General features: G+C 48.5%; 6 protein-coding genes across 6 annotated transcripts; 3 read left to right on the plus strand and 3 right to left on the minus strand.

Moving 5' to 3' along the window:
* Positions 1–543: 543 nt before the first annotated feature.
* Positions 544–1,680, plus strand: VFPPC_05945 (choline/ethanolamine kinase; the record flags this gene model as incomplete). Its single annotated transcript, XM_018285059.1, has 1 exon — positions 544–1,680. One exon carries the CDS (start codon positions 544–546, stop codon positions 1,678–1,680), a length of 1,137 nt encoding a protein of 378 aa, XP_018142022.1.
* A 187-nt stretch (positions 1,681–1,867) lies between these two features.
* On the minus strand, positions 1,868–3,324 carry VFPPC_05946 (monooxygenase; the record flags this gene model as incomplete). The annotated part of the gene is made up of 3 exons (XM_018285060.1): positions 1,868–2,949; positions 3,003–3,203; positions 3,255–3,324. The coding sequence occupies 3 exons, from the start codon at positions 3,322–3,324 to the stop codon at positions 1,868–1,870; spliced, it is 1,353 nt and encodes a 450-aa protein (XP_018142023.1).
* A 2,110-nt stretch (positions 3,325–5,434) lies between these two features.
* On the minus strand, positions 5,435–7,218 carry VFPPC_05948 (cytochrome P450 monooxygenase; the record flags this gene model as incomplete). The annotated part of the gene is made up of 5 exons (XM_018285062.1): positions 5,435–5,859; positions 5,918–6,523; positions 6,581–6,649; positions 6,711–6,819; positions 6,868–7,218. The coding sequence occupies 5 exons, from the start codon at positions 7,216–7,218 to the stop codon at positions 5,435–5,437; spliced, it is 1,560 nt and encodes a 519-aa protein (XP_018142025.1).
* A 2,477-nt stretch (positions 7,219–9,695) lies between these two features.
* VFPPC_05949 (hypothetical protein) lies at positions 9,696–11,032 on the minus strand (the record flags this gene model as incomplete). Its single annotated transcript, XM_018285063.1, has 2 exons — positions 9,696–10,753; positions 10,837–11,032. The coding sequence occupies 2 exons, from the start codon at positions 11,030–11,032 to the stop codon at positions 9,696–9,698; spliced, it is 1,254 nt and encodes a 417-aa protein (XP_018142027.1).
* Positions 11,033–11,483: 451 nt separating this feature from the next.
* On the plus strand, positions 11,484–12,471 carry VFPPC_05950 (fumarylacetoacetate hydrolase; the record flags this gene model as incomplete). Its single annotated transcript, XM_022428487.1, has 6 exons — positions 11,484–11,505; positions 11,567–11,805; positions 11,859–11,917; positions 11,976–12,232; positions 12,292–12,388; positions 12,468–12,471. The coding sequence occupies 6 exons, from the start codon at positions 11,484–11,486 to the stop codon at positions 12,469–12,471; spliced, it is 678 nt and encodes a 225-aa protein (XP_022284293.1).
* Positions 12,472–13,793: 1,322 nt separating this feature from the next.
* Positions 13,794–15,448, plus strand: VFPPC_05951 (glycoside hydrolase family 75; the record flags this gene model as incomplete). Its single annotated transcript, XM_018285065.1, has 3 exons — positions 13,794–13,962; positions 14,023–14,354; positions 14,411–15,448. 3 exons carry the CDS (start codon positions 13,794–13,796, stop codon positions 15,446–15,448), a joined length of 1,539 nt encoding a protein of 512 aa, XP_018142029.1.
* Between the last annotated feature and the right edge of the window lie 358 nt (positions 15,449–15,806).

Raw genomic sequence — 15,806 nt, forward strand, 5'->3', positions numbered from 1 at the left:
GTAGAGTGCAACATAATGGTAGTGGCAGGAGGAAACCCTTCGCATCCCACCAAGTTGGAGAAACTCCCGCCAAGAAACTACGAGGTGGGGCAGAAAATCGATTTCGCCTACATTCATCGTAACTCGTCTAACGCCTCTTTGGTTGTCAATGACCCTATCTACGTGATGCCCAGATTATGGGTATACGTCATATTGCTTCCCAGTCTTGTGATAAGTAATTGCTGCCAAGTCAGGTTGATTTGTTATGCTCACGAGTTTTAGAGCTGTACAGACTTTGTTTAGACCTGTAGAGTCCGTCATAATGGTGGAGGTTGATATTGCTAGTTTGGTTACAGGGTTTCGGCGGGCTGACTCATTTCTCCAAGCGTCGCTTATTGCAGGATTCAAAAAGCCCGTTTAATGAGTGGCGAACAAGAAACGGTGGCATATTAATTATCTTGTTACACCAGTTGACGACAAGCCTATTGACACCCAGTTGGTCTGCGACAACCGCACTATCACACCTGCCACTACATCAACATCAGATTCCGATAGTTCCTCAACATGTCAGCCTTAACCCGGGTTCCCGTTACTCTGCCTCAAGATGGAGTGCCCACTGAGCCCATGGTTAGAGATATTATCGGAACCTTTCTTACGAGGGAATGGCCGCTTGTGAACCCGGAAACGCTCATCATGTCGTACAATGCATCGTTTGCCAATGCCCATTGCTCGGTAGAGCGCCCGCCGCCAACTTCTGGTGCAGCCTCGGAGCCCCTGAAGGTTTTCATCAAGTTTCATAAGACTACACTGGCAGACATTGATATCTTCAAACATATGGTACCAAATAAAGAAGCTGAGGCACTCTTGTGTCATGAGTATGGCCAGTCTGGACTTGGAGCAAAGGTGTTTGGTTTCTTCGAGACTCTGGATGGCACTCTAGGCAGAATCGACGAATTTCTAGATGCACGGAATATGGAGCCTCAAGATGTCGAAGATGAAGCCATTCGGGCAGATGTTGCTACGGCATTGGCAACTTTTCATGCGATGGAGGCGCCATTGGAAAAGAAGCCAGTTGACTTATACTACGACGCCATCTCCAACGGACTAAAGAAGTACCACGGTTCGAATAACCTTAAAGCACTCGGCATGGAAGGCGGCATCAACATCGACAAACTCATAGACTACGACTTTGCGTCCCGGTTAGGCATAATTGTCAACAAGATGCAATCTCTTGGTTCAAAAGCTGGTTGGTGCATCCACGATGTCCAATTCATGAATGTCTTGGTCAAGAACAGTTTCAAGGAGGATGAGAGCAGAGTCGTTCTCATTGATTTCGAGTTCGTGATGCGCAACTATCGAGCTTTTGATATCGGAGGCCACTTTATGCAAAAGTTGTTCAAATGGTTTGACGAGGAGAACAAGATTGCCAACTGTAGGAAATACACTGAGCAAGAGAAGAGACATTTCTGTGGTGAATACGCACGACAGTGGAATAGTTTGACTGGCGATAATGATAGCGAGGAGAAGGTATTTCTTGAGTCAGAGTATGGATACATGGTGGCCATTACCTTCGATATCCACAACATGCTATGCTACATGAACGATGTAGAAGGCAAGGATCCATTGGATCTTTTGGGTCTTAACAAACTATTTGACGAATTCGTCACGCAGTATGAAAAGCTTGGGCTAGACACAGAATAGGGCATAGATGACCGCAGTGGCTCTTGCAGAGTAACAAGGCAATGTGTCAGCAATAAACTCACAATTCATGCATTAATATTACCGGCGCTCTGAGGCCCTAGAATCAACAACGGTGACAATCTAGCCAGGCAATATACTGCACTCAGTGTCCACCTTGGTAATACAATAGTCCGCAACCAAAGGTTATCTAGCTCAGGCTATCATACAGCTCATCAAACTTCTCCTCAGCTTCTCTCATGCAATCATGGCCATAGACGTAAGCCTGAACGTCCGGTGAAGCCCATTTATCAGGCACACTCTTCCCACCCTTCTTCGCCTCAGCAAATCTCTTATCCCGCTCCTCCTTGGCCTCCCCTTCACCAAGATGCAAAACACGACCCGATTCAGCAGCCCATTCAACAAGAGTTGTAGCTCGCTCTTTACGCAAAGTCTCGTAAATACGCAAGCACCCGTTAACAGCATCCCGAGAACCATTCGGTGACTTGGACAACACCTCGGCCAAGACGGCAGCATCCTCGATGGCCTGACCGGCGCCCTGATTCAAATGCGGCAGTGTAGGATGACAAGCATCTCCTACCAAAGCAACGGACCCGAGAACCCACGTTGGTAACGGGCTATGCACACGCAACTTCCACTCACACACTTCCCCATCCGGTACGAGGTTCAGCATCCGCTGGACAAGGGGGCAAAAGTCGGAGAATACGTCCAACATGGCCGATTTTGAACCCTTGGTAGTGTATGTCACCGACGGGGCAGACGCGAAATTTTTGTCTGGCTGGATAGAAGACATGTTGTATATGCTGCGCGATTGGATGGGATATGCAATCCAGTGACGCTTCTCACCAATCCATCTAGTCACTTGGTTGCTGTCAAGGAGTGCCAGCATTTCTGGATCTTGTTGCATTTTCTCCCGGGGCAGCAACACGCGATACGCTGCCTGGCCTGTGTCTTGAACGTCGGACTCACATCCTATCTGGGCAAGGAGGGCACTTCGTGTTACTGACTTGACTCCGTCCGCCGCCAGGAGAATGTCCGCATACACTGTGTGTTCTGTGCCCGACCTGTCTCTGACTGTAAACTTTGGGTTTTCGAATGAAGCAACATTGACAAGAGTCATGCCGAAATGGAAAGTGATGGACGAGTATTTGCGGCACGCCTGGTAGAGACCGTCGGCGAGAGAGGCTCGATGACCAGTGCAATGAGGGTAGCCGTACATTTTGCGTATGCTAGGCATGTGAACGTGGGTAAGTTCCTCATTAGATGCTCCGTCTGGAATATTTTCAGTATTTTTGGGTTTCATTCGGCTGTCATGCATGACATACCCCGTATGCTTGTTTCGAGAACCTCTGTTGCCTCCATTTGTATAGATTCCCAACAATCGAGACGGCTGAGAATTCGAACGAGGTTTGGAGCCAGTTGAATACCAGCCCCGACGAAACCCAGGTTGGAGGCATTCTCGTAAATGTTGATGTTACTAAATCCTTTCTTGGCAAGGCCTAATGCGCTGGCTAAACCTCCCATTCCTGATGCCAAGTTAGCCAGATGTCTTCCATGGCAGAGAATACTGCCCATACCTGCACCTATAATGGCAACATGCAGGTTCCTCACATCGTCCTCTACATCAATCATTTTTGTTGGACTCATGGTTGCGGTGGCAGTACACACTACCAACGATTTGGTGCGCAGAGTGGTAATAAGGCAGGATGCGTTGTAGTTCCCCGGTAATGCACTCTTCACCACACTCGCGTGGTAATCAGAAATAATACATACAAAGCACCTTGAAATGAAGAAACAAATCTCCAATTAAAAACAATAATGAATTTTGCGCTCTCTTTGTACTCCAGCTTCCACTCGTCATCAGTGTTTGCCGCCTGCAATACCGAATATCGAAGCCACCGTTCCGAACCAATCAGATCGAGGTTCGCCGAACACAATAGCCGTCGTCGGATCGGGGGTTCCCCAACCTCAACCTGGATAAATATTCCGGGACGAGCCCAACATCAAATTTATATGGTGCAGATGCCATAAAGTTGTCCCAGGCACCGATTGTCTTCTTCCCGCCCGTGTTACTACCGCCTTCGACGACAAGCGTCACCTACATTGCGCGACATGGCGACAGGACAACCCCGGGGGCCGTTCCGACTTGTCACCGTCAATAATGCCCCAGAGCGTGCCAAACTCGTTATTGGACAGGTTTCTGATGCACTCAAGGACCGCTACATAATTGAGCATGCAGGAAACTGTGACGGTAAGCAAAATGCATGTGGAATTGGATTTCTCTGCACAAAGACCAACTGGAAAAATAGACCCCAGTCAAGTCGAGTTAAAAGTTGAACAACTCCAGCCGGATCTACTTGTAAGTTACTCTACCTTTGGGTGGACCACAAGAAAGTGTTCATGCTGATGTACCAAAAACACAGTTCTGTGCATCAATGTGGACTGCGGAACAGAGCACAGGCATTATCGAGGCCGGCAAAAGAGTGAAGCCAAACATCATAACTTATGCCATACCATACGGTTTACAGGTGGCCGGTGGACCAAATGCCATAGTGGAACATTTGAAAGAGCAAATCCCCAAACTGCTAGGATAGACTAAATTCGTATAGTACCATCTCGTCTAGAATTGCAATCGCCTAACTGCCTTCTTGGTCATTGTGTCCTAAAATGCGTGCGGTAGACACTCAAAGACTTCAAAGTCAACGCAGCACATGACTTTCTGATATCCCCAGAGCCGCACCAGGTAATGGTTCAAGTAAAATTATTGTGACAAGAAATCCAAGCCCCATATATCGTGCCTGATGTAGACAATGTTTGGTGTTGAATACTGTGGCACTTGCTTGGGTGTTTGGTGACATCCTTCAGGTATCAATAAGGTTACCTAATCGCTCTAATCCGATCATTTTCAAGTACACAGTAGCAAAGTGACGAAGTCTTGACACAGACGTAGAGAGTAACATGATCTATACCTAGGGGCCTGGCCTCTAGCAGGTGGTGTCAAACGTTACACACGCATCGACTACTGAGCCGTCATCACAACCATGAGGGTGTCACGCTGTGGGTTAATGTTCATCCACGTAAGAAGCTTATTAGGCATGTCTCACCTCTGCTGGCAATACCAGAACAAAAGCAACGAGACATGCCGCGCTGGCCCACAACGGGAAGGTAGTTAATCAACCTAACTGCAAGTCGACTCGCATGCCAAATCTCTATCGACTTAGCTTCAGCTTGTAAAATGCGGAGAACCTTGTGCTACATCCTTTAAAATACGGTTGGTCGTTGGCCCCTGCACCAGTCCAGAAGGTCTCATCCGTGATGCTGTCTGTCCACAGTTTGGTTGCAATGATGATACCGACTAAGACATAGTGCAACTATGATATAGACTAGTCCTTCAGCCCGAAGAGCCAGCGCGACACAACGCACTTAGCGGTCCATGCATCCCACATCTTGTGGACCGTTTGTGATTATAAATAGCTGACTTGGCTACACAGCAGAAAGGTAATTATCATATTGAGTACGTTTGAAGTAAGGGATCATGAGCCGGTCTGAATGAGTACTTTATTCAACAAATGCCACTTTAAGAACTGATGCTGTACGCAGTGTACCAAAATATCTGCACCAAACTTGAAAAAATGTACAGTGATTCTCCTTTATACCGACCAACTCTCTCAATCTATCAGTAGACCCCAAGTGTCATTATGGGGAAATGCGAATCGTAAAAGTGTGGTATATGTGAGATACAACGCAATGAAAACCCTCAATTCAACTGAAATTCCTCTCTCCGTCGTCTAGACAAGAGTTTCAACTTTGGGTTAATGCGTTTCGTTAAACCAATGGCCAGCGATGTCGAATCATTATCTGGAGCAAGCTTCCAGTCGTACTTGAGAATAAGATGAGATAGCACAACTTTGCTAAGAACGGCAGCAAAAAATCGCCCGGGACAGGCTTGAGCTCCATGCCCAAAAGCCAAGTGCTCTGGGCTTGTATTGACGAGAGGCGCTTTGATGGCCTGCTCCGGATCGTTTCGCATACGATAGAAACGGTACATGTCGTAGGTGTCTGGAGACTCATAGAAGGCGGCATCCTGCATATGGGGAATATCCACAAACACACGGTCGCCTTTTCGTATTTTTTGTCCATTAGGCAGATTCATATCCTGCAAGGCGGCCCGATGCATGCCAACTGGATTCGTGTTAGTTTTGAGAAAACAGTAATAGCAGCATCATGTCAAGGAACGTACAAACACCCGGAGGTTTCAACCGCAATGATTCCTTAATAGCACTGTCTAAGAGCTTAAGGTTGTTCAAGGCTGACGCTTGGCAGCCGTCACTTCGTAGTTCTGTGATCATTTCGTGACGAAGAGGTTCCAAAGTAGACGGATCGCTGGCTAGAAACGTGAGGGTATTGGTAACAAGGGCCGCTGTTGTATGAACAGCAGCAACATTCAGGACCATCTGTAGCGCGACTGGATCACATGCCAGTTCCTCATTCTCAGAATCAATCCAGTCAACAATGTCGTTGAACGACGGGACCGTGGCCCCAGAATTTCGGGCTCTTTCGCGAGTCTCGCGACGGGTTTTTATCAGCGGCTCGATGAATTGACGCGCAGCGTGGTAATCGTCGCGAGCCCGTCGAACGATTGGGGAGAATCGCCGGATAAGCGGGCGGGCAAAGCCGGGAGCCATGTTGATCATGAAAGCAGCGATGACACTGTTGACAGACCAGTCTTTCATGATTTTAAGCCAAGTTTCATTCCGACATACTTCGTCGCCATCCCAAAACAGACGAGAAATCATGCGCGCAACAACATCGAGAAGACGTTGATGTATCGTCACTTCTTGCCAGTCTGCGTGTAGTGTCAGTGGTGATTTCGGTCCATATGTGCTGCGTTCAGGTGACATACCAACCCGGCCACCGAAATTGTACTCGATGGCAAAACTAGCTTCGGACGACATTTTGACTGGAATTGTATCTACAATAACTTTGTAAGTTGCGATGCCTGTGTGCGTAAGCTTTTCTGAGAGGTTCCTCACTCAAAGATCTTGTCAACCGCTTGGTGACCAATTTTGGTACTCTCCTGCAAGGATCCGCAATAAGTGTATACGGCTCCAAGCCTGGGGTTTTCCCATCTCCGTCAAATTCCTGCAATCAGTTAGTCAGAGTTCGGTGTATATACACAGCATAACTCACATCAGCGAAATACTTGGCGAAACTTAGCCTGTGTTCAGTGTTGAGTACTTCTGCATACGAGGGTGGGAGGACAATGATCTCTCGCGAGTTTGTGAGTAGTCGGAAGGGCTTTCCGGCAGCGGTCTCTCGAGCCCTGTCCAACTCAGTGATGCCGTGGAATAAAAACTGGACCTGTTTGATGATGGTGAACTCGTACCACCTTGGGGGATTCGCAAGAGCAAAGTCATTTTTGTGGTTGGGGCCTTTGGGTGTCCGCAGATAGAGAGCGATACAGGCCAATATAACGACAACCCAGAGACGGCTGGGTGGGAGGTCATGAGCCCAATCGACGATTGAGCCACCCGATGTCATGACTGATTGATGTGCCATTGAAACGGCGTTATCCAGGCCTACGATATGGCTGATTAACTTCCCATGGTTCCCAAGATGTCACGGTGTCAAGTACAAGGTGGAGTTTTGCGCAATTTTCAAGGCGGGAACAGGGAGAGTCCAAGTGTATTATCCAAGAGGACAATAGTGCATGGGGTGTTGGCATTCAAGTCCAACTCCGGTCTGGTGGGTTGTTCGTTCGTTCAAGAACCGGTCAAAAAAAGCCTCTTCAGCACTTGCATTTGTAAAGCTGTCTCCTTGGAGCTTGAGGCAGGCCCAGACTTCTGGTACATGCAACGGGCGCGCTGCAATGCGACAATGTGACGTCAAAAGTCGGCGCAAGCTGTTGTGCGAGGCGAGGCGATGCGACGGGATGCTGTGCAAACAAAAAAGTCGGTGTTTTGACGATTTTCAACTCCCGATCGATCAACGTACCTATGGCCTCTGAGGAGAGTTTCATTCATCTGGTCCGGGTACCTGGTAGTTTAATTCTTTGTCGCGTGGCAAAGTGACAGAGAAAGCATGCAATGGAACATTGAGCGAGGGAGGGGGTGGAAGAAAAGTTTAAGAATGTCCTGGTCGGATCCCAAAAGCCTCCATACCCCTGTCTGGTACAAGAGAAGAACAGAAGGAATGGACAATTACCCAAGTTAGGTGCTTGGCCGCTTCAGATGCTGGACTGAATCAGGCCAGACATGACATGACACCAGCACAGGAGACTGGAGGGAGGAGTCAATCCGAACAAATTGCAGACAGGACATTGATTCAAGTTGTGTGCAAGTCAAGTACAGTATGAAGACCAGACGGCCCGAGGTATCCCGGCCAGTGGCGAGAGGGTCGGACGGTACATGCAGCTCATGGAGATATCCGCACCAAAGGATTAGACTAAAAGAGCAGGTGCAAAACAAGTCTGGTGGGCAGGCGCGAGTCGCAGCAACACCATCCAACCCAACAGCAGAGATTCACATGGAGGCTCTTGAACATCTGGTACATTGAAGTCGACGCACATGCTAGCAGAGTATTGACTATTCGCACAACACAGCAGACAGCTAATATGCACGCACACAGCCCAGAGACCACAACGAACTGCATCATCAATTCCAACTCTGGCTGCAGATGTTGCATGTCAGACCTCTACAATACCAGACAATAATGAAAGCGGGGCCCTACTGTCCTTTAGACTCGGGCTTGCGGGCGCCGTGGCTGGACGCACGGATGCAACTTTCCACGTGATCGGGTAATTACAGGTACGGGTGGCGCTAGTGAAGAATTCTATTGGTCTTGGAGTTGTGAAAAGGAAGGAACCAGGTCAAAGGTGCCATTTCATTTTGTGCACTGTGAAAGGGCCGATTCATGTCGTCAGCACCGGTCAAGCTTCTGGTGGTCAATTTCTGGACGTCTGGTCTGGTTCGATCCAATATCCACATGCACCTTTCGGCTTTTCACATCTGAATCATGCATGCCGTTGCGATCCAAACGAACAACGGCTGAAAATGGAAACAACTCTGACCATTTAGGAATTGGCCGAACCAGATCACGCATGGTGCAGAGCCAACACTCGGCCGAGTAGCGCCAGGGACGGGGCCGAATGGCAGCCATCAAATCGATGTGCTGATTGATGCCCTGTTGCCGCTGCCCAGCCCAGCCGCCACCAGCACTTGAGTTGACCACACCGAGGCTGGCACTGGACTTGCAGTGTGACTTCGACTGGGATGAAGCAAAACGCCTCCCTTGCACAGCTTCACGCCGACCGTGTACAACATCGCTTTGATGCACTCAATCACGCATCGGTCCTCCCATTGATAAACGAGATGCTGCAGCTTGTAACATGGCCGAATGAGCGATTCAGCATGCTATTGTCCGAATTCAGGGGCAACGCATCCGTGACTGGTACAGCAACAACCCACAGACTACCATTCCGACATTCCGGCATTCATCATACGTATATCAGGTTACGCAGCATCCTATTGCAAGCAGGGAAATTCTTCGCGCGCCGAATGCAGTCTGTTATTCTGCTCATTCAGCTCAAATGCAGTCCGACGCACACGTAAGACGCCATTCCATTTCCCGTCATCATTTCCATCATCAACAAAGGCGTTGCAACCACCCATCGCCTTGACCGGGGGCCACGACAAATATAATTGTCTACATCGATGTTGCATTGTCTCGGCTAGCTACTTATTTGTGTCTACTCCGTCGATAAATGCAAATCAATACTCTCGTGTCATCTTGTGTCACAATCTGGTTGCTATATGCAGCCTGCAGGGCTGTCACATCGGCAATGCAGGTGACAAGGACAAGGTGTCTTGCCACACGGACGCAGGCTCGCAACGTATTTCGCATCCGCAACTTCGGCTTCATCCGACCCTCAGCCGTAAAACGATAATTGGGCAACCAAGCGCTTGGGCTCATACTTCAGAATCCTGCAAGCCATGGCCTGATCCCTCCCACACAAAGTCCTATTCTACCCCAGGAAGAAGTGGTCGAAGCGCCATACCATAATCGCCGCCATTCGGCGTCCTCAACAAGGTATGAACGTGAAACTTGGCAGGCTCACTATTTGCCAGAAACACGCCGGAATGATGGTCAAACTCAAGAATGACAACTGGGCTTTGTATCCGGTAGTAAAACGCATCCTCGTCTGCAAATCCGCCTATCCAACAAAAATAGGTTTTCTCGTACCAAGCCTTAATCTGCGCAAGACGATAAGCTCGAGCCTTCTCGGGAAGGTATGCCAAGTATTCGAGGACGATTTGATCTACTATTGCCCGTTGTTCTGAGGGTAAAAGTGAGACGCGAATGCCTTCATACGGCACGATGCGGTTATCGCGATATGCGCCACATAGATGCCTTTGATCGTCATGGTTCCACCGGCCATGAGGCATCGCAGGATCTTTCATTAGTTTGTATATTTGTGCGCGTGATTGCATATCGGGTGTCATGCTCTGCATCAGTTCAAGACCAAGCTTTTCTTCTCGGTGTAAAATCCTGGTTCCCTTGTAAGGACCGGAATCAATAAGATTAGGTTCAGCGCCGGTGAACCACGGAGACAGAATCATTTGCCGCCGATAGAAGAATATGCTCAGACAAAGATGATGACCGTAGAAAGAGATCCCCCATGGCTGCGTGGTCGATGGCTCGGCTCCAAACATGACAAAGTTGTACGAGTATTCGTTCATGACCGCCGGTGAGTTGACTAGCTTCCCAAGAAAGCCATTGATCCGCATCGCCGAGGTTGCCTTTTCGAAACCTTCAGGCGACAGAGTTTCCTTCAAGACATTCATAACTGCTTCACGCAGTTGGGGGCTAACGTCTGCATCATCCAGTCGAATACCCTTGTCACTCAGCAAAAATTCTGGATTGGACCATGTTCGCCACTCCGGAGAGTCAATATGGTAGAGTAATTGATGCCGGTGGCTCTCATTGCATAGTTCGAGAACAGCCTTTGCAGCCTGGACGATGCGATCGATGGGAACTCCCTCATCTTGCAAGGTGAATAGCCCAGGTCTTATGTTTCCTGCGCAGTGATATGAGGGTTAGGACTGGCACACTACCAGATATCCGAAATATGTGAGCTTCAACGCAAGACTCGGTGCATACCATCATTTGTAATGCCCTTAAAGGGCTCGGCAGCTAGCTTCAGCCAGTGTTTATACAATGCATGCAACCATGGAGGATTTTTGTTTTCCTTAAATGACTGTGCATATTCACGGCAACTTTGTTGTTTCATGGAAATAAACCGGTCGATACTGAGGTCCGGAAGGAAGTTCCGGAATGGACCTGGGTCTGCAGACATTGTTGAACGAGACAGATTTCAAAGGTTTTCCGTGACTGCGTGACTTATGGCAAAAATGCGCAGAGATAACAAATACGAAGAATAGAAATCACTTTGTCATTTTATGGCATCCAAGTAGCAGCGGAACTCGAAGGTTTCGACGTTATCGGAACAAACTCTGGGGTAGTGAACCTCCGAACCCCCACTGAGCGTCGGTTCTGGCAGTGAGTGGGCCAAGATGCGGAGCGGCAAGTCAGTTGTCTCGGAACGGCACACCGGCATCCTATTGGCGGGATGTAAGTAATCGACTGCTGCCCTCGGTTTCTTCGTTTCTTCATGCCAAGGAATTGAATCTTCTCATATGCCGATCTCGGATATTTATTCAATAGATAATTGGGTACAAATCTGGCACTTGCGTGTAACAAGTAATCAAGGGTCGGCTTCTTTATGAACATTAGTTTGCTTCCTGAAAATGTCTTCTTCAAGCTTCAGAAGTAAGACTCACATAGTTTCCCCCATTGTTAACGCATGGCAAAACACTAATGTTGATTTTAGGGCTTGTTCGATTTGTACCCGTTTCAGACCCCAAGAAGATTCTCCTTGGTCAGCCTATAGATGAAGATGTTGATGTTGGCCTTGCTCTTCGAAATGGAGGAGCCGTTGAGGTGGACGTCTTCTCTGGCTCGTCTGTTCTCGATCCTGGCCATGCAACTGGTCATGTAGCTACCATAAAAAGGTTGCTATCTCCAGTTGCAGCCCATGAGGTTGGCACTATTCGCTGTATTGGACTGAATGTAAGTGTATGGTTTCCCAGCAGAGAACATGGTAGCTAAGTGCAGCGAATTAGTACAAGCAGCATGCAAAGGAGGTTGGACTTCAAATACCAGAAGTGCCCAGCGTATTTCTGTATGCTATCTCCCGAATATCCAGTCCCGTAATGTACATAATTATTAATCAACATCAGAAAACCGTGTACTGCTCTTGGGGATCCTTGGCCCTCGCCCACTCCCTTGCCAAAACTCACGCAGAAGGATGATTGTGGCGATTACGAAGCTGAGCTTGCCATCGTACTAGGCAAGAGAGCTAAGAACGTGTCCAAAGAGGAAGCGATGGACTACGTACTCGGCTACACAGCCTGTAATGATGTGTCCAGCAGAACGAGCCAATTTGCACAATCCCAATGGTCCTTCTCGAAAGGATTTGACGGTTCATGTCCACTTGGTAAGTGGATATCCTCAACTTTACAACATTGAACGCTTGATTGAGTTAAGACAATGTAGGTCCAGTACTGGTTTCTACGTCAGTTATTGAGGACCCATCAACCCTTCGGATTCGTGGTTTCAAAAACAAGGAATTGCTGCAAGACTGTGGAACAGAGTAAGTGCCATTTGATAGTTCCGCCAGAAACATGGTTCTAACACGCTTTACGCCGGTAGTGACCTCATCTTCGGCATAGCTGAGCTTGTTAGCTTTTTGTCGCAAGGTACAACTCTTCCGGCTGGAACGGTCATAATCACCGGTACGCCTGCAGGAGTCGGCGTTGGACGGCAGCCAAAGGTGACAATTAGGCACGGAGACGAGTTCTCGGTAGAGATATTGCCACGTATAGGCACTTTGGTGAGTGTATTTGAGAATGAGGTCTAGTTTGCCGAACGGGAATGATGCTATCCGAAGCTGCCGCCTGCGCTTTAGCAACTTGGTTCCGGCAAAAGTAGAGAGAGCATCTGTCAGGTCAACTAGCTCAGAGCTGGCAATTCATAACTAGCCAATCGGAGATAATGAGTCCTTGAACATTTTGGCTAGGTCCCAGACGACATGATTGTAACGTTGTTGCCTGTCGCCACCTGTCTCTCAGCCTTTGATATTTGGTTACCTCCCTCAAGTTCCGTTCGCCACAGCTCGACAAACAAAACTCGCACACACGCTACAGAATCATAGAGCAAGAACAGTTTGATACAATCATGTGTATCAACCCATCTCATCGTTACAACCCGTATCTTCATGACGCATCTTGTTGTGCCGGCCCCGACCTACGCGCATCTTTTGACTGACTTTGACTGGGGTTCGCTTAGAATTTCCCCAGGTTTCCTGCACTAATACAGACCTGTGTTTCAGCGGGATGCAGGCATTTTAATATCCACCAACTACAAGGAGCCCCCTTCTCCCTTTCAGACCTTCAATTTAGATTAGACGCCGAAACTAGCAGTGACAAGATGCATCAACCCCTGTCCAAGGCTTGTTGAACTTAGCCTATGCTGTCCCCATGCGGGGTTGCCACCGGCAGATCGTTGGAGAAGGGCAAAAAGCCAAGTTTGCTCCAATCTGACGCTAACTTGCTTCATCCACAGCCCTACTATCTGCTTTGACTTTCGAGTTTCCCAATTCAACTGACCAGTCCGGCAATAGACGGGATACTTCACCGGATTAGTATTGTAAACGTTGACTTTCCACCAATGGCGGCCGATTTTGCGATATTCACAGGATATGTTTTTGCATAGTCCAGATGAACTGTTGCTTGCGAAGAAAACAAAGCCAACATTTGTCGCTTGTGTCAATGAGGTGGCGTCAATATTCATGCGTTGTGCATAATTCGGCAATTATTTTGGCGGAGGCTCTGTGTCCAAGTTATGCCGGCCTTGGCCGAACAACACCAAACAGACCTCTACCGAGCATCTTATATAAATTGCGGTTGATTTCTCGATAGATCTTACGATAGCATCTCATCAAACCACCTCCCTCTCTCAAGTATCACAAATTGCAACAAGTTGATTGCTATTCCAAAATGCACGGCATTATCAAACCGCTGGTTGTGTCGAGCTTGCTCGCAGCTCCAGTTCTCGCTGGAGATGTTCCTGCCAATATCAGGTCTCTGTATAACTCTATCAGATCAAAAGGCTCTTGCTCCAACATTCTCAAGGGAGGCTTCTACAGTCAGGAAAAAGACTCCAAAGGTAAGTGATACCACTGTTTTCTCGGGTACTTTTCAACACTAACCATCGCGTTGTAAATAGATTTCTGCTACTGTGGTGACCGACTTACCTCTGATGGAATTATCTATCTCCAGGGAACAAAGGGAAACCTTGTCAACATGGATATTGACTGCGACGGTGCCCTTGGAGAAGGGGACGGCAGTTGCGACAGCTCCACTGATACCCAGGGTCAGACAACCTTTGGCGATACTGTTGCAAGCTACAACAAGGGCGTTGATGATCTGAATGCCTACATTCACTCGTTTGTGGTTCTGGGCAACGAGGGCAAGAAGAAGGGTTATGTCGAGTTTGACCCTCAGTCCGTTGGTGTTGAACCGCTTTCTATTGTGGCTGTTGTGTGCGGTGACAAGATGGTAAGTTTCTGACTTGACTCTGGACTTCAAAAACAATACAGCTGAATTTTTACTAGTTTTACGGTGTCTGGGGCGATACCAATGGCGATGATGGCCCACCTCTTATCGGTGAGGTTTCTCAATCACTCGGCCATGCTTGCTACGGCAATGCCGTTAATGGCAACGAGGCTCACGACGAGAACGATGTGCTTTACATTGCTTTCACTGGCCAGGGCGCTGTTCCAGGAGCAAACGGAGCCAAATGGAATGCCAAGAGCTTCTCCGAGTTTGAATCATCTCTACACGCCCAGGGTGACCGCCTTGTTGCAAAGATTGGCGGCGGCGGTTCCACGCCCACAAAGACAACATCAACCAAGACATCATCAACCGCAACCGCCACATCGACCCCTGGCGGTGGCAACACTGGTCCTCTGAATCCGAACTGCGCTCCTGGTGGCAACTTTGACTTGGGCTACTTCAACCTTCAGCTTCCCGTCGGCGGCCCAGATATCATCAAGAGCAAGCAGCTTCAAGGCTGCAACGGCTATACAGGAGCCACCTTCTTTACCGACAAGTCTACCGGCGAGATGGTCCTGACAGCCCCAGGAAACCCAGATTTGACCGGATGCGCAACCACTTCCGGCAGCTCGCACTGCCGAACGGAACTTCGAGAGGTCGTCAAGAGCAGCGGTGCCAACGCCGCCTGGTCCCCCAAGGGCACCAACACCTTGACCGTGACTATGAAGGTGGTCAAGTCAGACGATGGAACACACGGAACTGCCATTGGACAAGTCTTCGCCAGCGAAGCCAGCAAGCCCTTGGCAGAAATGTACTACAGTCCCTCTGGTGATATCGTTGTTGGTGTCAAGCCCGATGCCGACAGCAACCAGGTCGTCACGAAGCTGGGCAATGTACCCATCGGCACCAAGTTCACCTACGTCCTGAACTACTCCAACAACAAGTTGAGCATTTCCATCAACGGAAAGTCAACCTCGTTGAGCACCTTTAGCTGGGACTCGCCTGCGTGCTACTTCAAGGCTGGTAACTATAACCAGGGCGAGTCCGCCGCCAGCTCTGAGGTGCGAATTTCGGCCCTCAACGTTGTCCACTCCTAGATTTGCCGCAAGGTTCAAAAACCGAAACTGGAAGTGAGGTTTTCAATTGGTGCGGTGAATTGTGTGGATGAGAGAAATGAGGAGGACGTGTTAAATGAAAATGGCAGACTCATTTCTTAGTTTGTTTCTCGAGGCAACAGGTTGAACATGCACATTGTGGTCGATACCTGCCTACCCGTATATATCTTAACTACGACGTACATAGTAAATGGAAATGTCCCTACATGATTGATGCTTGGAAGGCCTGGGCACATACAAAACATTGTGAGAACACTCGCGGTGAGATTGAAGCAAACTCCTTATGATTCAATCAATTCCAATAGTGGTATCAAACTCTTCGAGAAGATATCTAATAATC

This window comes from Pochonia chlamydosporia, chromosome 5 (assembly GCF_001653235.2).
Source record: "Pochonia chlamydosporia 170 chromosome 5, whole genome shotgun sequence".
NCBI lineage: Eukaryota > Fungi > Ascomycota > Sordariomycetes > Hypocreales > Clavicipitaceae > Pochonia > Pochonia chlamydosporia.